This window comes from Lampetra planeri, chromosome 13 (genome assembly GCF_965212315.1).
Source record: "Lampetra planeri chromosome 13, kcLamPlan1.2.h2, whole genome shotgun sequence".
Taxonomy (NCBI): domain Eukaryota; kingdom Metazoa; phylum Chordata; class Hyperoartia; order Petromyzontiformes; family Petromyzontidae; genus Lampetra; species Lampetra planeri.
In genome coordinates this window covers 12342193-12366977 of record NC_136119.1, presented here as the reverse complement: position 1 = coordinate 12366977, position 24785 = coordinate 12342193, and the positions used below count along the sequence as shown (strand labels likewise).

Sequence of the window (24785 nt, the reverse complement as noted above, 5' to 3'; positions counted from 1 at the left end):
TACCGAAAAACCTAAGAATATGAATCCTTGCAGTCACGAAAGCTTCAAATCTAGAATTTAACACACTTCCAATGCAGCTTCTTAACCTTTACTGCAACCTTGCACCCCTTTGGTTTTCAATCGTAATAAAAAAAAATAGGGACCGTCCATAAATGACGTCACGCAATTTTGGACGATTTCTGACCCCCTCCCCCCCCATCGTCACAAAAAGTCAGACCCCCCCTCAAATATGACGTCACAAAACTCTGCCCCCCCAAAAAAATAAAACACGCTTAAAATCGCTTTAAACTATTGTCCTTGTAGTGCGTATTTAATGTACTGCTGCACTCTGATGTAGGAGAAAACATTTATTTAAAGTCTATTTAATTAAGTAGAACGTGGTCTATTTATTTAAAGTTGCGCATTTTGACGTGACGTCACATTTCTCACCCCCCCCCCCCTCGTCACACATCGTCACAAATGTCTGACCCCCCCCCCCCCCTAAGTGCGTGACGTCATTTATGGATGGCCCCTTCATACATAGGTTTGATAAAATAAACCAAAGTCGTTGCACTTCAGTTCCCGTGCTAAATTTGTGTTTTCGATGATTTAGCTTCTCAACAAAATCCTGCCACGTCTCGCACCCCCACTGCTCTAATTGGAGGTCACCTGATCCCATCAGATCCCGCAAGCTCAGCAGGCGGGGTGAGCCTGCAGTGGCTTGGGCGGCCACTGTGCCGAACACGTTGTCGGCTGCTGCAGGGCTACGTGGCGGGCAGCAGAGGGGGGGGGGAAGTGTTCCCAACACCTCGTTGTGCAGTACTTGTCAGGAGGAGTTGGCGGATTTGACGCATACCGCGTCATACGTCATCATAAGCATTACACTCGTCATCAGTCATCGTAATCCGTCATCTTCGTCGGCAAGTGAGGCCGCGACGTGGGAAATTCGACGGCAGCAGCAAACCATCGCTTCACATTCATCAACTGCAGAGCCAGACCCTGGCGGCCACCGCCATCAAACCATAATCCTCGTCCACGTCCATTAAACGCTATTAGGTGTGCATCGTGCAAATTCCCGACAGGTCGCAAAATCATTTCTGGCCGAACACGAAATGTTCTGCCCTGTGCTAAAACTCTTATCCACAGATAATCTGGAATAATAGGTTAAGTTCAGCGATCAGGTCACGTTAAACGTGATGAGAAGCGCGGCATGTAACGGCTTTGTTAATTCACTGCTGGATAAGTCTCCCCCCGTGCTGTGTGGCTTGTTTGACCATACTTCTCCATGTTGGTTAACAGCAGGTTGAAGGTGGGAACTAGACAACGCATGGTCACCCACCCACGACACCTGTAAGGCACACAGCAACCCTGCTCACAGTGAGATCTGACAATATCGGGCACATCTCACGTGATCTGGTCTCGAGTTTGACTTTTTTTAAATCCTTTATATTAAGTTCACTTGCTTGCTTGCGCTTACGACCGTGCAAATCTTTCGGTCATTTTAACCCACTCCCCGTGATCCAATCGAGCTGACATTTTGCACACAGACTCGTTGTGCGTGCCAATTTATTTTCGTAAAAAAATTCCCAAATTTTACACTTTTTAGGAAAAAATAAATTATATTTAATTACCAATTGCTTAATGGTGGCAGGCAATCATCTGACCCATAGGTGGCAGCCATCTCAAGCCAGAGGACGAGAGGACTCTAGCCGCCACGCATATAAAGGATTTATAGTGAAAAACTTTGTTTTTACGGGTTAATTACAAAGCAAGTCAAGACCCATATTGACTAAAATTAAATATTGATACCCATTACCGCTTGTGTACGTCCATGGGAAAAGTACAGGACGAAGTGTCCTGTACATCTTGCCTGGGGCTTTTATCTCCAGACATCAGGGATAATATAGGGGATTGGGAGCCACCACCTTCAACTCATCCTTTTCCTCGGCCACCGCAAAGTTAAAGCGAAGGCGGCCTTTGTTTCCAACGCTATGCCCCCATTGCCCGCTGTCTTTTTTAACAGGACACTTACTTACTTTTCCCCACTCCCAAGCTTTGATGGGAGTAAATGCTCAATCACGAAAGTAGCCAGGTCAGCGAGTTCAGTGAAGTGAGGTCACCAGGGTTGAGGATTGTACCATAATCTGCAGTACCGTGCAAGCGTATTGGAACATCCCATCTGGTGAGGGTTCCATATGGTTTACACTTATTTGGTTTTGCTATTGCTTTTAGTCCCTTTTCAATCCACTGATGAATGAAGGCCTCCCCACACTATCGGTTGACCATACTTCACAACTTTTTAGCTCAGGGTTGTTCAGATTTCATTCGCCACCAATGTCAGCCGTGGCTGGGAAGTGGACAGATCACCAGTTTCAATTGCAGTGCCCCAACCACTCTGCCACCACTCCACCCAACACGTGCACAACACCGTATGCACGACGTTGTTTGATTAACATTCATTTGGGCAGGACTGCTGCAATGGTGCAAGAAAAACACAACACGCTGCAAGTTCGCTGCGGACAAAACACTCGCCAAATATGTTATTATTTTTTATTTAACTGTTCTTAACACAAGCCTTAAAAGTAATTCAGTTTGATTCCAAGTACATCAATCCAAACAGCATTAGAAGTATGCAGCATTGAGACCTTTAGATAAAAAAAAATACATTATTAAAAATTGACAAAACAAGGACATGCGTATTCCTTAATTGCATAAGACGATAAAGTTCTCGAAAATAATTAAGGTTTTCAAACATCTAATTTCAGAGTTTTTTCTATCCAGTTTTCCTATAATTTAACGAAGCACAAACTACAAGTCTTGTTTAGTTGTTTTAAGAACACATGAAATAAGGACAAGACTATAGATCTTCAAATGTGCTGCGAAATAAAAAAACCCAAAAAGATCTAACATATGTACAAAACACTGGAGTTGCTTGCATGCACTGTTGGGACACTACTCATCATACAACACTTGCTGTAGCTCTATCAAGATGCAAACACTTTTATTTTTAAAGATACAGGGAACCTGTTGCAGTTATCAGAATTAATGTTTATTTAGATTCATAGTTATGAGCAATACTTCACATAGTCTAGAAAAAAAAACATTTTGAAAACCAAAATTTTAGGCAGGAAAAACACACCGTTACTTAAGTATGAAGACTCGCTCAGCTCGCATGTGCAATGCTTCATAGTTTTTGTTATTTAATAACTTAAAATTCTTGCATAAATAAAGTTATTTCTATAATGCAATAAATAGCAAATAGTTTGAATTCAGATCTTTTCAACTTTGCCATGTTTTTATTTTATTTTATCTGGTTGGACTGAATGCACTGCCATGGATAGACAAGAGAAACTTAAATATGAACATCATACTTACGGACTAGAGGAGCATCAACCAACCTTAGCATCTGAGGTAGAGGTCTCATTCTACTGACGTCCTACAGCTTACATACATGGTTCATTTTAAAGACTACAAAAACAAAGGGAAGATTCAGACAGCTATTGTTACTGACATACCTCTATTTTAACAACAAAAATGGTTTAGCCCGGTGTTGTGGCAGTGGTGTGACAGTCCCACACTGACGCAGTTCTTAAAATGCTGTTGAAGTTTGACCCTGGATGGATTTTGCCATTTTCTACTTGAATGCACCGGAGTTTACCACTCTTCTTCTCTGCACATCTACCAAATGACATCCAAACCTCTGTTCTGCTGGTACCTTTCAGAGCACATTAAAGTCTTTAAACAAATAAAACCGCCTCCAACAGGTTTATCAATTAAAAATAAAACAAATTTAGATGGGAAAACATTAATGGTAAACATTTACATTTGGTACACTTTAATTCATTCAGAGAATATTCAATTCATAAATGTTGTTTTCAGCTACACAAATTACCATAAGGGCCTAATCAATGGAAATCAGAAAACCCACAATATTTTAAAATCTTATGTAAAACCTTGTGGAAAAGTGGGAAATAATATAGCCTACTTTCTTAGCTCAATGTTATAAATATATTGTAAAGGCTTGTTGTCGTTTATAAATTATATAGTTTATAATGCAATAAGTGTGCAAACATTAGATGGTATTACTGCAGTACCAAACCTAATATATCTGACACAGTCACATCTGCAATTTTACTTTTTGTTGTAATTTCAAACTCACATTTGACAATATATCATTGTTGCGTATTGCTTTCCTAAGAGTTTAATACGTGGAAGTTTAACAACCATTACATTTGAAAAAATGCAATTTGGCTTTACCATTTCATATTGGGCCAGAAAAAAAAGAGCAGCTAGTTTCTGGCACCCATTCCGATCGGATGAACCGAGGCTGCATCATTTCAACTGGCAGATGGTACACCCTCGACAGGGGGGACGCGCCCATGAGCACGCCCTCAACTCTCACCGCCTCCAGAAAACGTGCACCGCTGCTGACGTGTACCAAGTGAAGTCAAACCAATATTTAAAAATGTACACTTGAAGCTATGAATCAATGCTGGTGAAATGTTAGTATAAATTAAGGCTGTGTGGATATGACGCCTCAGTAGCAGCTAACCGTATTGGCTGCCTTGCGGTTTTTCACGTGAGGTATGGTGGACTCTGGCAGTGCCATCACGTTGAGCGGGGCGAGGCCTCCCCCGGCCTGTACCTGCGCCTGCGCCTGACACTTGAGCGGAGCCACCTGTCTCATATCCTGACTCGCCACGGTAACCAGAGGGATGACACTGCCCGCTACGCTTTTTGCTCCACCACCACCACCGCCGCCGCCCTCTCCTGCCCGACTCTCTTCCCCTGCATCGGTTCCCAGAGGTGCCTGGACCACGACCACCTCCGGTTTTGTGGCCTCGCTGCGGAGAATGGGCCCCTGTCCTTCTGAGATGGTTACCTTTATATCCTTGGTCACTTTAACCAATTCTGTCTCCTTTTGTAAACTTAAACTGTGGACCACTGGCTGCTGAATCTCGTGTTTATCTTCAAGTGGGGGTTCACAGAGATCTTCTGTGTCAGGTTGGCGGCACATTAACTTTTCAAGGCAGCTTGAGCACTCGTTAACTAGCATTCGTTCCTCAATTAAAGGAACGGAATCTGCATCGGAAAAGCTGGTCAGGAAGGGCACGTATTCAACATCAGCCACATTTTCCAACAGGTCATCTGTAATTGAGCACTTTTGAGATATTGGAGTCTTGCATATCTTTTCTAAGCAGCTGCAGAAGTTATTTCCTTCAGGTTCTGTACTTACTCTTATAGGTTCATCAGATGACATGTTCATTAGGCCTTCAAAAAAAGGTACATGCCTAGTCTCTTCAACTAGCTGCTCCTTGGATGAGATTTCCTGGAAACTGTCAACTTTATCATCCCAAGGCAAAACATTTTGATGATATTCTAATTTTGTGTCTGAAGTTTTTTTCATGATGGTGTCTAAAAACAATGGACATTCTTCTAATGCCTCCACAAATTTATCATATTTCTTAGGCTCATCCTCAACACCTGAAACAGCAAATTTGATTGCATCCAGGCCAGGTTTCACAGAAGCCTCTCTTTTTGGGCCTTTTTTCAAACAAGACTTTTTTGGGCATCTTTTTTCTTTCCGACATACAATGACATTCAAACACTGAGAATATTCCAGACTCTCCCCATTTCTCGTTTCCTGAACAGCTTCCGAATCAACATGTAAAAGCTTGGTAAAGCACTTGTGCCTAGATTCTACTTCCACATCCATCTTTTCTTCCACTTTGATGACGACCGAAGCTTCCTGCTCAGGGGTTTTGCCAGTTAGCTTTTCCAAACACGAAGGAAATGCCTTAACCTCCTCCTTTTTCTCATCTCTAACTGGTTCAGATCCAACATTCGAGAAGTTGTCTAGGAAACGAACTGTGTTCAAGTGTCTACACTCAGCTGCCACCTCTGCCTGCTGCGCATTAAGGGACAAGCCAGAATCTGGGCAAGAATCTAAGCTGAAAGGATGTCGATCAAACTCACCTGGCTCCAGCTTCACGGATGGATTCTGACATTCCTTCCAAAGAGCATTTGCTCCAGAGACACTGGTGGCATCGCCTGATGGTAAAGTACTGTCGTAAGAATTTTCTGCCAGAGTATCAAACTGCCTGCTACTTAGGCGGATAGTGTCGGCAAAGAAAGCGTCGAGATCGAAACTCTTTTTAGACTTAGCCTCGTCCTTACCCTCCTGGGCTAGCTGCGCTTTGACCGCCCCGTTGCGCTCGCACTTGTTGGGCTTGCTGCTCTTGCTGCCGCCCACCCCCGATCGCTTCTTCTCCCGCGGAGGCCGCACGCGGATCTGCTCTTTCCAATTGGACAGGTCCAAGATGAGCTTGGGCTCGTAGTAGTGGTGCACCTCCTTCTCCCGGAGCACCACGCTCCCGGGGTGGTACGGCGAGCCCGCCTTGTATCCGCACGAGTGGCTGCACTCCGACTCGCAGAACTTGTTCTCGTGGTGGTGGTGGTGATGGTGGTGGTGCTCGTCGTGCATCTCCTCGCTGGTGGACCACAGCTGGTCGAGCGACGACGACGACGAGTAGGACAGGACGTTCCCAGCCGCGCAGGAGCCTCGCCCGTCCTTGAACTTGCCGTGTTCGCCCTCGGAAAACTTGCGCGGGTCCAGCTGGACGCCGTCCTCGTCCGAGGAGCTGGAGGCCATTGCACGAGGGTCCTTCTGGGCGACGTCTAGCTCCCCGTGGCTGTACCAATCCGTGTCGGTACTATCTGGGTATCTGTGACAACAGAGGGGGGGGGGGGGGGGGCAAAAAAACTCTTTTTATCACTTGCTGGTAATCGTATTACCGTAGGATTAAATTGGTGTTTTGATACAATCGCAAGACCAGAGTCATGACTGCTGAGAACAAAAATTAATGTAAAACCCTACTTTGGGTTTGAGAAACGTACCGGCTCCACTGTGCCTGTTGGCTGTGGCTTTCGTCTGTCAGCAGCGCATCGTCGATCTCGTCTTCGATGTGGAAGGGCTGGCGTGCCACCGGCTCATCTTGTGGGAAGGCGTAGAGGCTCATGTAGGGGTGGGCCAGGGCCTGCTCAGCGGTCAGGCGGTCCATCGGATTGAACGTGAGGATTTGCTGAAGGAAATCCAAAGCTATGCATGAAACAACAAAGACAAGGGAGTTAAATATATGCTTTGCACCAGCACAATGCTAGAGGATGTATTCCATAGCAAAGCAGATTAATTAACGTTACTATCTTATCCACATTGCTTTCATCAGCAAAGGAATACATTAAACAATCAAAATGTTACAAAAAGAATTCTGATATTAATGGTAGCTTTTATGGTGTCTTACTGTGAATGGAGAAACCTACCAATTCAAAAACTATTTCCTGTACAGCATGGTGGTTAAACTGCAATGCACCCATATTTTCCTGAATTGTCGCCATTTTCCCCGAATAATTTCTTCCGCTTTGTAAGGTGGCTTGAGGTCAGTGCTGTGCTTGGTCTGTTACTGCCAGGTGCAAAATCGTGAATGTCTCCCAACCTTGAAATGCGTGACACTTTGTGAAATTGGTTTCACACTTGTCGGTCGGTATACCAGTGTAATGACAATAGAGCCTGCGTGCGGTGCGAAGGGACTAGTGGCCACGGAAGGAAATGACAGGGGTACGAGTTGTGAGTGTGAAGGGACTGGTGGCTACGAGAATGTTCGAGAAGGGAGCGTGGTCAGGTGACGAAAGAGGACGGCCTAGTCTGCCGGTGGAGCGAGCGTCTACAGTCAGCAAGAAGGGTCGAGAAGGGAGGCGTGGCGTCGGTCGGTATATAAGGGGGAGATGCGCAAGAAACTCTGGGCTGTTGCAGTGGGGTCTCCGCCTGATGTCAATTGAAAGTGTCTTCAATAAAGTGCCATCAAGAGAAATGTATTAAGTCGTCATTACACCAGTACAGAGCTCGCAATATGTCTCAAATCTAGGCAGTCTAAAGATATTGTTTTACTACCAATTCTATCTGTTTAAATAACACTTCCACTTCATACCGTTCATGACAATTGAAACACCTACATGTGATGTATGTGACGCTATGTAGTACTGTGTCATGACAACCAATTTAGTCGTATTGTGCATAAATGCAGTGGTTGTTTAATGGCAGTGTCCTTTGAAAAATAATTTCATTACTTCTCTAATCCCAGCGGAAAAGTTAATTGGAAGTCGTGTACGCTATTGCTTTTCTAAGAAACCACAAGACTATAACGTGGGCAGCAAAAGCAACATTGTTCAAAGTTATAGAATGCAGGTACACCTTCAGCATCTCTAAATAAGGGGTTGCAACATCAGCAACGATTGTTTAATTTACAATCCTCATGACCTTTATTATAAAGATGCAACCGATTTGACAAGACAAGCTGATTTTACACTGTAAACTGCATCACTTACAACTAAACAAAGCATTGGTGCTGCACCTTGGACTGTAGATAAACAACCTTACACATGTGATATCAACATTTGATAAAATATGTAAACAGCCTCATGGTACATACACAAACTAGACTAAATGTTGTCAGGTGTGTTCAAGGTTCTTTTATTAAAATAAATACCATTAAGGGGGTCGTAAAGTCAATGACTTTACGACCCCCTTAATGTTCATAGCACATCTGAAGTGCCAGCACTCGGGTTCACCAATGGTTCAAGGCTTCCATTTGCCCAAAATAACATTTTATACTCATGACGCTACAAAATGTACCATTCCACAAGTGATTATATAACTGTGGAAACATGTAAAAGTCACTGCCACCAAGGTCCGTTGAGTGTGAGAGGATCAACCATTACAAATATGGTATCATGAAATACAGCCAAGGCAACTTACAAACTTGAACATTGCCTGGGAGAAGAAGGTAACCTTCTGATTGCATTACAAAATGTTGTGACTACATATGTAGGATACTTTGCAGTGGTGGTTGCTCTATGTTCCAAATAATCAACCTGTATGACTATTGAGGGAGCCGAGTGGTAGTGCAGTAGCTACCACACTGCGTTATGAACCCGGAGACCCCAATTCAATTTCCGGCCAGAGCTAACATGAGCTGCAAATGATATCTGAACTGGTACTAATGAGAATTACACAATCCACGCTACACATTGTTCAAGCACACTCCAATTACATATGCATTAGGTATGCATAAGACAGTTTCAGAATCTCTATGGATGACCGCACTGCTACAGATCAGCAGAGGCCCTCTTGATCTGGGTGGCCACCTAATTACTGACACTCACCCTCCTTGCTGACATTGGGCAGTAGCAAGGCGAGCGGCTTGGGGGGTTCACGGCGCTCCTTGTCCACAAACACCGGGATGACGTTGAGCAGCTCCTGGTGATCCTCGTCGCGCATTACGGGAACCGTCTGTAATATCAGCTGCATCTGCTCCAGCTCGTGCGCTCCTGAGAACAGGTGACCAACATTTCAAAGGGGTATGTCAGAAGCACACCCCACTGAAATCTTGGGATTGGATCCCATTTTGCTGCAATTGAAAGCAGCCTTTGAGATGCCGAGGTTGTGTCAGGGTGAGTCCCTTGAAGCACACACAATTACCAAATATTCGTAATAGTTTAATATCCAGGGTACATCCATAAAATGTTAACACTTATATGGGCCTATCGTTTTTAATGGCAAAAAACGGATAATATACTGTAACATGATAACCTTATGTATGTTAATAGCTTCAAAAGTCAGAGCTGGCACTTATTCGCCATCGTTTTCAAAGCATGCCTGGAATCTTCTCCAGGTGGTTCTCCAGAGCCCGGAGGCACATTTCTTGTGATATTGTTGGAAATACATTTAAAATCTTACTCCATATCAGGAGTCACTCAAGGCTCAATTTGAACCCTTATTTCTATATAAAAAAAAAACACTTACCGGCAAAGAGGGTCTTTCCTGAGAGCATCTCAGCAAATATACATCCGGCGGCCCACATGTCGATGGCCTTAGTGTAGTTGTTTGGGGACAGGAGGAGGCGTGGTGAGCGATACCACTTGGTCACCAACCCCTCGGAAAGGTAGCCCTGGGAGAAACGCAGAAAAACATCTAAATTCAATACTCCTTGAAAATGTAATAGTGATGTTTTTTCATCTAAATACGATCTTATCCATACGCACACTTACAGCTAACCCAGCGTGCATAACTTTGACAGAATTGATCTTGGTTAAGCAAGCAATTATAAGATTTAAATGAAAGTGGATTCATTTCGGTTCATCCTCTCCTGGAATATTCCTCAATTAAGTTTGGAAATAAATAATCCGTTTCAATGTGGTTTAAAAATAACGTGAAAACGGATTGTTGCTTCATAATAATGATCCAAGTAAATAACAACCATGAGATTCGAGGCACTTGATACCCACACAAAATCCTTCCTGTACCACTTAGTGCCTTGGGGACAAACGTGAAACTTACACCATGACGGACACACACACACACTATCTGTAGCGCATCTCAACAATACAAAAAGTACCAGGCAACTTTAATCCCAGCACAGACCTACAAAAAAAACACGCTATCACATGTCCAGCTTTTCTATCAACGGAAACCTCGGAACGGAAACTGTATCAGCATGGAAAGAGCACGTAAGCATAAGGTGAGAAAGGTAACTGTGAAAGGCTATACCAATGGCTTTATGCATGAAATGTAAAGCACCGTTTGCAGAGACATCTGACCATCTGTGTTTTTTTTTTCCATTGAGAATTTAGGCTAATTTGAAATCTAATTTCTCTGTTCGCACTCCGTGTCCATTTTCTAGAATTTTTGAAAACGGCATATATTTTCTTGTTTTGATGGCCTACCAGGCTGGATTATGCGAGTAGCTCTGAAATACTCACATGATCTGGACAAAATGTCATCAATCAGTGGGAGCCAATGTAATGGCTTGATCATGCAGCACGTATTGTAAGCCAAGGTCATTGTTAGTGTGTGTGTGCAAATGTGCCGCACGGTGGTGCAGGAATTGGCAGATTGTGGCGAGCATGGTGACCTTAAATTTGATTTAAGGTCATGGATAACTGTACATGTCTTGGGCCTCATCACAGGTCAGCTCAACCTTACACGAGTATGCAAAAATTGGCACTGGGTGTGGTACTCACCAAACTGCAATGTCTTAAGACTTTCCGGCCTTAAATAATGATTGATAAGCGCATTTTCCCCAACAGTCTGTACGGGTATTATAGGGGCATTTGTATTTGAGTGCATGAGTGTATGTGTTTTTGCTCATTTCTCTGTTCATAAGCTGGCTGAAAATTATATTCGTTAGCTCTGCTAACAAACCAAGCTTTTTAGTGACTAATGTGCATGTCATCGATATGCGCATGAGAAGTTTCGTGTCTTTGTGCAGGTGATTTTATATGCCACTATAATCAGCACACACATATATTCTTGTTTCACTGACAAACGTTTCAGCGTCTTCAAGATGACCTAAATGATTCATGTTGCGTATGTGTGGATATTATAGCTCAGTGGTTAGCGCACTGTGATACTGATCTGGTGACCCGAGTTCTATTCCTGGCCACGGCCAATATCGGTAGTGAATATCTCAACCGACCCTGGCCTCCCTTAGGCCAGCTCAGCCTTAAACGAGTACTTGGTGTAGTGTGTATACATCAGCACTGGGGAAACAAAGATTTCCAGGAGCAGTGCTGCTCAAACCACCCCCTTGTGTGCCACGCCAGCCTACATAGGTGCTTACTATAACAGCACTTGCGCCAACAGTAAGTGAAGTGATATACGGGAGATTTTTGTCTGTTTATACACGTGCATATATGCATTCCAAGTAAACTTGCTCATCTTTACCCAGTAGGCCGCCCAACGATAAAATGTGTGCAATCTGCTGCATTGTGGATAATAAAGATCCCCTGACGTGATTCCAAAGGAGCAGGCCGTTGCATGCCAGTCATGGTCCAAATTTACCAAATACAAGAAATTACCCGCAAATTACCCGATTGGGATTAGATTATAGCAACATTGCTCCCTACTGTCTGTAAAACATAGCACCTTACTTCATGACAGGTACTAAATTATTATGATTACCTTGTGCGAGTAGTGTGGATCGAGGATGCGCGCAAGCCCAAAGTCGCCGATCTTAAGGAGCAGCTCCTCGGTGTTAATGAACAGATTGGCCGGCTTGAGGTCACGGTGCAGCACGTTGGCCGAGTGGATGTACTTGAGTCCGCGGAGCAGCTGGTACATAAAGAGGCGCGCGTGCTCCTCCGACAGGGCACTGCCCTGCTCCAGCACACGGGCAAGGTCCGTCTCCAGGTAGTCTTGCACGATGTACACACACTCCAGCTCTGCCAGTGCCGATGTGCCAATGCCTGCACACAGTCGCACGCGCGCCAAGGCAATGGGGGAACGCTTACAACGGAGTTCGCGGGCAACAGGACGTTGCGCCGTGCGTGCAGGTTGGCCAACTCTTAGCAAGCAAGAAGCAATAGCTTAGTTCCCTCCAAGCATTGGTTTGAGGAGACAGCACTAACACTCCACTGCTGGATGAGGGGCCTCCAGACACCTGTGCACATCATGACGGTTATTTGACCATACCTCAGCATGCCGGTCAGTGCGGACTGGTGAAGGCAGGGAGCATAGATGTAGAGTACAATGGATTTTGCTGCACTGCCCTCTGCTGGTCACAAGTTAGCCCTGCAAGTCCTGTATCAACCTATTCGTTTGTGCTGTTCGCTTATCCAATCGCTATCAAAGGCTCAAGCATGCTTAGCTTCCAAGATTTGACGAGATTGGGCGCATTTTGGGCGATTTGATTTCCATCTGAAGCGATGCATCAGATGTAAAATGTATTTAACAAAGTTATTTGAGGTCATTATTAGATGTGTTAATCATGCTGTGTAGCATGCACCAAATAAATAAAAACTTGAATGTGTACTGAACCATGTATTTATTGGTAGAATTAAAGTCTGCACTAAAATACTGAAATTTAGACAGACCACCAATGCAGTTTACAAAGAACTAGTTGGTGATTTTAAAATAAAAATGGCACAGTATTGCCTTGTTTAAAAAGCAATTAAGCAAAATGACTTTCAATTTAAACACTGGAATTAAAATTTTAAATGAAAAATTTCCAACATCGTTGTATTCTCCACCCACCCCTCCTCAGGAATTTCATTACAAGTCAAATATTGCATTGCCAAAGGTACCTGCCATGCATGTAAAATATTGCTCATACCACCTAAACTAGATCACATTAATATGGCCAAAATATTCAGTCCCACATTCCTAGCACACCAAAATCTGTTGGGACAATGTATTCACTGATCGAGCGCAAGCATCGACAAGCTGATGCCCTTTATGCACACATGAACACACAGGGAACCTTTAAGCAGTCTTAATACAGAGGATCCAGTAATGTAATTAGCCCTGCCCCACCGGTCACACACTACATCCACACTGGGGGTCAACATTCCAACGTTTTCAAGGACACGCACAATTACAACATCCCACTTGACTGACCAGTCTGCTCAAGACAGTGTATCCTATCCTTTTAAAACAAGATAAATGAAATCTCCGTTTACAAGTTATGATATTGAGAAAGCAGAGGGTGGCATATAATGAAGATACTGCCCCTGAAAAAGACAAACAGTCCACACCGTTATAATTAGGGAAAACATTGGTGTCACACCTGGGATTTTCGGGTTGGTCCAACAGCCTGTACTAAATGTTCTGTAATCCGCACAGCATGCACAACACATGCTCCGCAGGTCATCACAACCAGCCTCAGAGGACAGGTGTACACATATAAAACAATTGGTGATGCAAAGTAGCGCCAATATTTTACTAAAGTACAATGACACTTTGTCTGGACTCATGCCTTTTGATAAGGGATTGCTTGTTAAGGTGTATTTTTTAAAGTGCACATTCTCCGTCTGTGTCTCCACCACTTTCTAACGAGCTGATTTTATTTTGCTGGGTGGGGTGGCCTTTTAAAAAACCTGCCCTTTGCCAAGTCTCAGGACAGATAACACTGGGATAGAAACAGTCTATGCATCAGTCCGTCTCTAACTTGGAAATGTTCTAGCCAGACGATTTTCATTCAATCATGTGTTGTGCAAGTCACGCCACTGGCTGTTAAGCCACCAACAATAGTAACTCTGTCTTTGAGCAGAGTATTTTTAAAGTGTGAATAAAAGCGAAAAGCTAAACATTTTACAATCTTAACATGCTACACTATTGTTAAAAATATAGGTTTTTGGGTTAGATCGTGCAAATATAAATCTATCATTAAACCCACCACCACCCGACAGCCAATTAGTAAGGTTCGTCACGTAAACAGAAAATGGCAATTCGTTACAAGTTCAGCACACCGGTGTGTTGAAGAGCAAATCCACAACATTTACAATCCGAGTACGACGTTTCGCCAGCAATTACAACAAGCTTCATCAGGCGACAGCCAGATTTGTGGAGAAATCCTCCTGTTTCGTTCCTTAAATAGAGGAGTAGATATGATGACATCAATTGTGAGCTCTTCACGTGTGAAGGTATTGGTCGCCAAAGCCTCCATGTTAAAATATAATATCGTTGATACGTTTTAACACCTTCGCCACAAAGGAAAACCTCTAAAAATATCATATGCATATATGATATTTTTATATCTTGAAAGTGCATTGGTCTGATTGTGTATTTTCACAAACTTGCACTGCCCTTAAGGCCCATGAACATTTTTCAGAAGATGCTGACTGGAGACCGAGGCAAACAGTGAAAACGTGGATGGGCAAAGCACGTAGAATTCTGGATTGACATACAGCACATTAATAAATGTCTAAATAAAACTTTAGGCTTCTTTCCTTATACACGACCACCGCTACATATATGTATTGTTCGTTATTATTCTGTGCTTTTTTCCATGCTTATGTCTATGCATGATTAATCCAATTATAAGTACATTTTTATACCATTAAATATGCATTACCACCAGAAGTACTAAATGGTAATTTATATAAGAAGATTAATTATGGTTAACCGCTCTTGGATACCTTGCATATTTTGTAACGTGATTTATATATTAGTGCTTACCAAGCATTGCCATTCAAGTTAGACACAAACACCTCTCCATGTCCTGCAAAGCTAGGGATAAACCAGCAAACATTTTTACAGCCAGAATCATACGAACATGCCCTCTGGAAGTGTAATTTTCTCAAAATACTCAATTGGCTGTACAGCGAGATGTCACCGCAGGAATTTCAAGGGTCCATTTACCATCTCAAGATGAGCTTTGGATGTCACCACCAGTTATTTTTAGTCAAAGGAATAGAAAAAAAATTCCATAAGTGGGAAAAATAACAGATTTAAGGGGTACACTGTGTGCTCACTGATATTTCCTGCCGATTTTTACTTTTCAGATCATCTTTAAATAATGTACAATAGTAAACCAGCCTCTCCACCTATTTAAAATCTGGAGAAATATCATAACTACACTCCACTCCGAAAAAACAACTGCGCAGGTTCAGAGGCTGTGGTGACAATTGAATGTCTTTGTAAATTTGATGAGTGTCGTTAGTGAGGATTAAATTACTGCCTTTATTGACATTTGTATGGGAGATTTCCCAATAATTTGTTTTCAATTATTTTGCTTTCTTCCTTTAGTTAGCTAATATTAATTGTTGCCATTAATATAAATATAATTTACTTATCTGCAAGGTATATGTATTTAAAAAAAACATTGGACGACCTGATAGACAGACTCTGGCATATTATAAGTGAAAAGCTCAGTTTGAAAACCTTAAGGTGAAAATAAAACATTAATTTGAATACTGATGATCAAAAATTACATTAGGAATTAACCCTTACCAGCCTGGCCAAGGGGAAGGCGCTGTCCAGCAGGGCCCAGCACCTCGAACACCCTGACGATGTTGTCATGGTCCAAGCGACGGATGATCTTGATTTCACGCAAAGCGTGCTTGAGACTATGCGGTCCGCTCAGCACCAGCTTCTTGATAGCCACACGTTTGTCGCAGTCACTGTCCACAGCCGAGAACACCAGCCCATTGCCGCCAAAGCCAAGTGGTTTCAGGTCCACATAGCGCGGACCCAACTCAAACCCGTGGAGATTCTGCAGACTATTGAACTTCTCCGCCATGGTTTGGCAGGACCCTTCACCAGTCAACAAGCTTCGCGCGTAAAGCACAGCCAAGAAAGCCAATCGTGTCCAAAGGTTTTCCAATTTCGACAACAAATGAAATATCCAATTCAAATTTTTCTCCAACTATCACAAAATATCCAGTAAGTGATAATTTGAAAAAAATGTCTGCTTCCTATTATTATAAGATGGTCAAGTGACGTTGGAATACTTTGATTAATGACCCACCTTGCCTAAACAAGCTTCTCTTTATTTTAGCTTGTGTGCTTGAAAACTTAGAGCTGTTTCATAAAGTTAACCGCCTTCAACAAGACCATTGAAAATAAGCCTGAGGTACAGCTATTTAAAGAAATTGCGAAACTAATCATTTGAAGTGAGCTTTTCCTGCACTGCCTAGGTTGCAGCCCTGTTATTTTCACCAAGTAATGAAAGCATAAAAACGCAAAAGTACACTTTTAACAAAAATATGGCCAGTTTTGTCACACATCTGTTCCTGAGTGGGTCCTAAAACTGACTGAGAAATTAGAGCACATGCCCGTGAGTGGACAAATGGTGACGAAAGGATGGATGTGCAAGAATTCTACAGGTGTTTCAAGCTTGAGGATGTCAAATGTTCTTTCTTCACAGGTGCACTACAAGTGATCCGGTGGCTCCAGCTCACCACATTCGCATTCAAAGCTATCATCCATGGTACATGTGTGTGTTCTGAAAAACAAAACAGGGGGGGTGGGTGTGGAAGAAAGACAAATCTTAGCCACAACAAAACAGCGCATCACAAATACTCAAGTCAGCTGCATGCAATCTGTTAACTGCAAGCATGCCCATTTCAGTTTAAATGCATCTCACTTTCATTTGAAATAAAACAAAGTTACTGCAGTATAAAAATATGTTCTTTTAAAGGAAAAGTGGATCAACTAACAAACACAATCTTGCCAAATCCCACTGCCCATGTTCGTTAAAATGCCAGAGAATTAACAATCTGCTTTGCCCTAATAGCGTTAAATACATAAGAAATGCCACTCACATGCAAATATTAAAAGCCGAGCTGAACAACAAAAAAGACGAGTATATACAAGCAGTATGAAAGCTAAAATATACAGCACGTAGTTTTGGCTCAAGACTTCCCCATATAGCGAAGAAGTTTGTGAAAGGAAGTGACTCTGTCGTCTCTGTAGATGTGGGGAGACGGAGCCTCTGGCAACTACTCCCCACAGATTTGTATCCAATTCTAAACCATACTTTCGTTCAATCAAAGACCTCGGTGTTCATGATTCATAATTGTTTTTTTTGGTTAGTTCGTGTAAAACATTGTTGGTTATAAAGCCTCCTCCACCCAACAGCCAATTAATAAAAGTGACATGCAAATCAAAAGTGCCAAATGTATTACTGCTTCAGCACACCGGTGTGTTGAGTTAATCCTACAGCACTTAAATTGATACAATTATACGACATAACCATAAAAAGACAATTATAAATCGTAATATTAGTTGCTTTTCAGTTAATGACATTTGAAGGAATCCTGCTAATTTGAGTTTCGTACAATTAATGGTTTAGGGGTACAGTTATCATTTGGGGTTAAAGATAGGGTGTGTGGGGGGGGTTATGGATGAGATCGGAGAGACTGCAATAGCCCACATTTGCGGAGCCACTCTTTGCGTGCCTATGAGCGCTCTCCGTGGCCCGCATTACTACTGCAGTGACAGGAGTAAATAATAGGTCTTGGCCTCTGAGAAAAGGTTTGGGGTTTTTTCACGGCGCGGGCCCGACACCCGATCAGAGAGGACAGCTGGGGGCGGCAATGAGCGCCGAGTCAACGACACGGCCGCGACTCGCTCGCTCGCCCATTGCAATAGAACGCTGAGGTTCTCAAAAAATAGCGCCACAAACCAAAGGCCCCCCCCCCCGCTCACGTAGAAGATGCCCACGGATAAACCGACTACGAAGATTAACGCTGCCAAGCGGGGTTTTACCCGCTTTACGGCTATAAATATCAATTACATTTGTCTTAAACGTCATACGAGAGAATCATCGGGTTTCTTTTTTAAAACGTAACTCGCGTTATTTTCGGAATTCCCCATACATTAGTTTCGTTTAATACTTCGTCATGAGACATGCAAAGAGATCAAGCACATCATAACTAGGCTTATTTGGCACGTCTAAGTCAGCGATAATGATTGATAATCCTGTAGATTACTTCTATTAAACCGGTACATTCGTTTACCACCCTCAAACCGCATTTACTCAGCACAACACAGATGAAGAAGGATTTCCAGTGTACATGTTAAAATACCATGTTGTTGCCTCAGGCCCGCGTGAATCACCAGCGTGCATCAGTACAAAGGCACGTAGCTAATTAGAGTTAGGTGTTTCTTAAATTAACACTGATGTAATCGCTCCACTGACGCACACACAGGGCCCACTCTCTCTCCACGCTCTCTGCGGCAGTCAACACCACGCGCACAAACCCCGTGCCGTGACGCCGACGAGTGACAATATTGGCTTTAAAAAAACAGCAACAATAATACAGTCAACAAAATTACGCGGACATTCCGATCGCCATAACATTCACGTAACGTACATTACACGTTCTCCTCTCCAGCGGCGCGCAGGTCAAACCAAAGTGCCACCACCCCCCCGCCGCACGAACGCCCTGTACAGAATGTCGCAATGTCATTAGCGAGCGAGTGGGTTGCCTTACCAGCCAGAGACGGCGGCGCCCCTGCGCGCCAACGCTGTCGACGTGTTATAGGGAGCGAGGCCAACTACAAGCCGGCAGGCCACACACACACGCGGCAGCTGCGGGAGAGGCAGCCACGGGGACGAAACCCGCGAGGCCCGCGCGCACTCGACTCGGACGGTCGCAGAGTGGCAGTACTGCGACGGCGCTCCCAATCTGAGCTCCACCACCACCACCACCTTCCGCCCCCTTCTAAAAAAAAAATCTACCGCGGACGTAACCCAACAATACCACCAAGCGAGAACGTCCAGCGGCGTAGCCGGAACTTATGCTCCCCCTCCTTCACGGACTCCGTTAATAAAGCGCGTCCACCACCACCACCCCCGACTCGGCTCGGCTTCGCCACAAGACGGCGGCCGGTGAATTTTTTTGTTGCGAATCCGCTCCACGCCGGCTTCTTAACGCGCGAGACGCGTCACACACAAACCACGCCCACTCGAGCCGGGCCACACCCACACCGGGGGGGAGGGGTCAATACCACACTAGGACACGCCTACACCGGGGGGGAGGGGTCAATACCACACTAGGACACGCCCACACCGGGGGGGAGGGGTCAATACCACACTAGGACACGCCCACACCGGGGGGGAGGGGTCAATACCACACTAGGACACGCCCACGAACGCGTTAAGCCCCGCCTTCACACCCCCCCATCCACCATTCGGCACCGCCCACATGGAAAGTCGCCGCCCTCCTGCCGTCGCGTCGGCGCGCGCATGCGCAGTACGGGCCGCGCGTTGCGTGTTGTCTGTTGTGACCCGAGTTCAATTCCCGCTCGCGGCTTAACCGCCACAAACGCGAGCGACGAATAACTGAACCGGTCCTACGCTATCCTCCCTTAGGTCGACTCAGCCTCAAATTAATAGCCGCTGCGGCGTGTAAACATCGCCGCTGGGGACAAAGGCGGCCGAGCGTGGTTGCTGGCCACCCTACCCCCTCGTCGCCGTGCCGGCTTTCAAAGCCGCGACTCTGTAAGACCACACGGTGGTGGTGGTGGTGGAGAGGGCGACAATCTTTGTCTCTAATGGATGGCAGCGGCTCGGCTTCCCGCGCGCGCTGATTGGCTCGTGCCCCACCACGTGACGAGGCTCGCACAGCGACGCGGCTTTTAGCGATCCGCGGCACGGGGAGCGAGGGGGGGGGATCTTGGCGATTACGGCGGGGTCCGGAGACTTTGGAGACGGTGAAAGGTGTCTAAAATCCCCGTAGCGGTAGTTGCCACGTCCCGAACCGTGAAGATGTCTCTCTCCCCTCGCGGCAACACCACCACGTCACCCGCGGGGCCGGGACACCCCCCGCCCGCCCGCCCGACGCCTCCACCCGTCCCGCTAAAAACACCAGCGGGGGTCGGGACGATGATGAGAGAGGGCCCCCCACCCCACCTCGTACACCGGCGCTGCGTGTAAATCGATCGTGGGGGGTTTGAGGGACACGAAGCTGCCTCGCCGGCTCCCCCCCTCACCCCGTCTCCTTTGTTGTCTCGCCGCCTCGCAGCACCAAACGGCCTTTTTACTGTCGCCGCTTTTGAAATCGTGGGTGTGGTGTTGTGTGAAAAACCCGCCTACGGCAACGGCGTTGTCGAAACACATCGTGAGATGAGGCGTACAAGACGTTTATTACGAAGCGATGAGGGTTTTTGTACTCACGGTGAGACGCGGCCGCATTCGGTGAGATCGGTAACAGCGCGCGACGGCGTCAAGCCCCTCCCCTCCTCGTGACGTCACGGCCCACTCGCCCCGCCCCCACTTGCTTTGCCTCGTGACGTTGCCGCCCACTCACACTACCACCCCCTCCCCCTTCACTTTCGCGTCGTGACGGTTCCCGCCCATTCGCACCACCCCTCCCTCCCCACTTCGCGTGGTGACGTCACGTGCGGGGCAGGGCTACCCTCACAGAACCTCACGGATGTGTGACGTCAAGAGTAAACGCGGCAAAGGGAAAAAAAGGGGCGATGACGTAACCCCGGAGGAAGGAGATGCTGACGTCATTCCACGATATGGGCGTCGCTTCAAATGACGCGAGTTTGTGGTTAATAGGCGACGTCATCCACTCACTGACCCCGCCCCCTTTCAACTGAGTGGTTGGTCGAGCGGGTCCAGAAGGGGCTTCTGTGGCCAGTTGCGTAACATTCCTTAGCGAATAATAACCCCGCAGAAGATTCCGATCACAAGCAGATTCATTCATTCATTTAGATGTTTTTTTTTCTCCCTCTTTGAATTATTCTGTTTCGCGTGGGAAACCTTTGGTAATTTTTTTCTGGCTCGGCCCCCAAAGTTTAAGACGACCCTAAGCTTCCGTGTAGAATTCCACATTAGGAGGAGGCCCAAGCAACTGCAGGCGAATGGGCAGTGGCCCTTCGTTATTCATTCAAGGCAGGGCCGGGTTAAGGTTGTGTGGGGGGGAGCCCACAGTTATTTTTTAATATTAATTTCCTCACCTTTATTGCTGTACCCATTAATAATAGTCAGTAACTTTCTGCGCAAATATATGAGCATTTTGGTGATGGGTATTTCCCGTTTACTGCCCTCAGCCAGTGGTGGAAATGCCACATTCTTATAGCAGGGGTGAGTCAATCCACAGGACTTGACAAAGTGGTACAAATCTTATCGACCTCGGTGGGAGGGATGATGGGCTGATGCAATTCCTAACAACAACAGCCACCTAGCCGGATAAACGTTGGTTGATAAATATATCCTGTTTAACCACCACCCATGGCTCCATGCCAATAACCCTGTACAGTAGTTATTTACCTTGGTTATTTTAGTTCTAGTATTTAAATGTGATGTACCAATAGCTAAATCAAATATAAAATGAACAAAAAAGTGTTTAATCCCACCACGACTGGTGGAAATACACCAAATCACCAACAAGATTTACCATAGTGCTGCTGGATTGAGATCCAACCATTATAAAGCATAATAGAGGTTTTTTTGGGGGGGTTAGATTGCGTAAACATATAAATGTGTCGTTAAACCCGCCACCAAACGACAGCCAACTAATAAGGGTTGTCATGTCAACAGAACATACCAATTCGTCACTAGTACAGCCATATTTGGCTGTCGCCTGATGAAGCTAGTTGTAATTACTGGCGAAACGTCGTACTCAGATTGTAAATGTTGTGGCTTGACTCTCCCAACACACCGGTGTGCTGTACTAATGACGAATTGACGTGTTCTGTTTACGTGACAACCCTTACTAGTTGGCTGTGTCGGGTGGTGGTGGGTTTAACGACACATATTTACGCGATCTAACCCAAAAAAACCTATTATGGATGATATTGGTCGTGAAAGCCTACGTGTTAAACATTATAAGGCAGTTCATAAACTAAACTAAAAACGTTTTTTTTACCAGGTAAGGCACACTAAGCGACACAGCTCTTTTTCAGAAGCGACCTGGTCCACAAATGATCGCTCAACGAAGTGGCTTATCATGTGGAAATGTATAGCGGCGAAATACTCTAAACACACGTTGTTTTATTTTTGGACGTACACTCAAAATCCGAGGCCATGCATTTATTAATCTGGCCCTCAGGACCAGTGCTAGCGGGTAATGGTTTGGGCGCATGCAGCACCACATGTCCCTTTGGCCCACCGAAGCTCACTTCTCCTTCATGACTTAAGGTGCCACGGTGGCGAGATGTTAACTAACTCGCCTGGTATACAGGAGGGCGTGGAGTTCGATCCCGACCCTGACGCCTGTATATTTGGAATTTGCGTGGTCGCGTGGATTTTTCTCCGGATCCTCCGGTTTTTACTTTCACATTTTAAATCAACATGCACTTGGAGTATTTACCTGCTGCAAATTTCCACATGATAAGCCACTTCAAGTTAATTTATTTGGTATAGCCCTGTGAGCCATTCGGCTCTTGAATCGGGTGCAACCGCAACAAACAAAAAACAAAAACATGAACAAGAAAACATTTTAAAGTGACTATGTGCAAACAGAAAATCCAAAAAAAGACAGCAAAATATTGTAGAAAAAGCGCCGTACACCAACGCTGTGTGCAAAAATCCCAGTGGGATGCAAGTCAAACAACAACAACCACAAGAAAACTTAGATTAAGGCCATCAGTCTAACTCCGTACTACAACAAACAAACATGGCCAAACCAAAAAACTTTTCGAAAATCACCAAAATAAAGCCATACAAGCAATGAAACAGTGATCATAGGAACTGTGACCGAATTTCCACAATAAACGACGTCAACAACATATACTACCAAAACCCTGTAGCCATAGCTGTCTGCATGAGTCACTCCACAACAGCAGGAGCATCAGTCGGAGTATCAACATTTTTCAATGCACCTTTAAGATCAGCACACTAAATCAAAACACAGATCATACTTTGCAGCGATCATCCGGAGCGAAACATTGTATTTTAGGCTACTTCAGTGGCAGCTAGGGGTGTACAACTCCTCTCGAGCAGTTTTGAGTGAAGATCTCATAGGTTGAGCTATCAGTTGTGATAGCCAGGTCGCTTCTGAAAAAAGATCTACAATAGCTCAGCGGGCCTTACCTGGTAAAATAAAAAACACGTTTTTTGTTTATCGCTGTTATGGTGGCCCCCACACAACATCCGCGGGGAGCAAGAGACACGCCTGTCTCCCTGCAGAGTATTTGGCCAGTTATGTCTAGGGGGAGGTTTTATTTTTTCCAGCTGGAATTCTGTCAAGTCATTCTGTCTCGGTGGTTTTTTTTGAGAACAGTAGTTATTTCAGATGGCATGAGCGGTGGTCTGCCCATAATCATACGAGATGGGTTTCTGTTTTGCAATAACGCTTTCCGACTAACGTTGCAAGCACCTCGTAAAGATGATCCAATATGAGCACAGCTTTTGTATAAAGTTAAAATAGTGTCCAAGCCATTGCTCTTGGGTTTTTTATTTTCTTTGTTTTGGGTAGCCTGTCTGACTTATACCGATTTGCAGCTTATTTTGGTTTTACCGTCTTATGATTTTACCAGACATTCTATATATTTCCAGTTAGATAAATTGTTCACTTAATTTAAGTCCTGAGAATGGATATCCTGATATTGCATCATATTTAGTATGAATGACGATTCAACTCCTGGAATATTGCATCAATTATGTTCGTTATCAATGAGAATGAAATGTTGAAACATCGCATTGCTGTAATCGTGTGGTCCAAACTAGCTGTTGAATTGTTCAAATTATTGGCCCGGCAAGCTTAATAATAATCTGTTTCATTCATTTGCGTTGCTGCCCGTGAAAGGACGAGCTCTCTTATTTTCAGACATTCCATTGCGAACGGACCACAGCAAAATGGACGATGGCAGTACTACGCTTGTGGTCGGGGCAGCTGTGTCCAGCAATGTCTTTGCTTATGTGCCAACTCGTGACAGACGGCCAATACCTAAATAAGACGTACGACCGCGGAGGGCAAATGAGGTTAACAATTTTGCGTCCTCAAACACATCTTCACGAGACGCAAAGAACGACACGAGGGAGCACTTGCGTATTGGAGCCGATGCGTGAATGGGTGAGAAATCCATCAACATTTGCGGAAGGCAAAACCACCCGCGGTTTCACCACTCGGCTCTAATGTGGCGCAGTAGTCTAAGCGCAAGAGCACCGCCAACCTGCAGCTCCAGAGGCGCATGCGACTCTCTTTGGACTGCTTTCGTGACGTTATTCACGTGCATTGAGATATTGAGAGGGTTTTTTGTTTATCAAAATCGGAAAAAAATTACCCCTTGTTATTTTACTTGCCGACCCCTGTCCAAGAGAAATTCGTCGGCGAGATGTTAACTACCTCGCCTGGTATGCAGGAACGCGTGGGTTCAATCCCGACCATGACGCCTGCTGTATGCGTGGATTTTCTCCGGGTCCTCCGGGTTTTCCCTCCACATTTAGAATAATTTTTCCACACAATAAGCCACTTCTTCGTTGAGCTATCATGTGTGATGATAACCAGGTCGCTTATGAAAAATAGTTAGATAATTCAGTGGGCCTTACCTAGTAAAATCAAAAATGGTTTAG

General features: G+C 44.8%; 1 protein-coding gene across 1 annotated transcript; it reads right to left on the bottom strand.

Annotated features, from left to right (window-relative positions):
- Positions 1-2515: 2515 nt before the first annotated feature.
- Positions 2516-16636, bottom strand: LOC144722080 (uncharacterized). The gene is made up of 6 exons (XM_078600203.1): positions 15764-16636; positions 11996-12279; positions 9839-9983; positions 9199-9363; positions 6877-7078; positions 2516-6704 (listed from the first exon to the last, which is right to left on the bottom strand). The coding sequence occupies exons 1-6, from the start codon at positions 16050-16052 to the stop codon at positions 4517-4519; spliced, it is 3273 nt and encodes a 1090-aa protein (XP_078456329.1). The 5' UTR covers positions 16053-16636; the 3' UTR covers positions 2516-4516.
- Between the last annotated feature and the right edge of the window lie 8149 nt (positions 16637-24785).

Coding starts and splice junctions, on each gene's coding strand:
- LOC144722080 (XM_078600203.1), bottom strand. CDS start 16,052: ATGGCGGAGAAGTTCAATAGTCTGCAGAATCTCCACGGGTTTGAGTTG. Junction 9,364..9,838: donor AGGAAAGACCCTCTTTGCCG/GTAAGTGTTTTT, acceptor ACCTGTTCTCAG/GAGCGCACGAGCTGGAGCAG. Junction 6,705..6,876: donor CAACAGGCACAGTGGAGCCG/GTACGTTTCTCA, acceptor CTGTTGTCACAG/ATACCCAGATAGTACCGACA.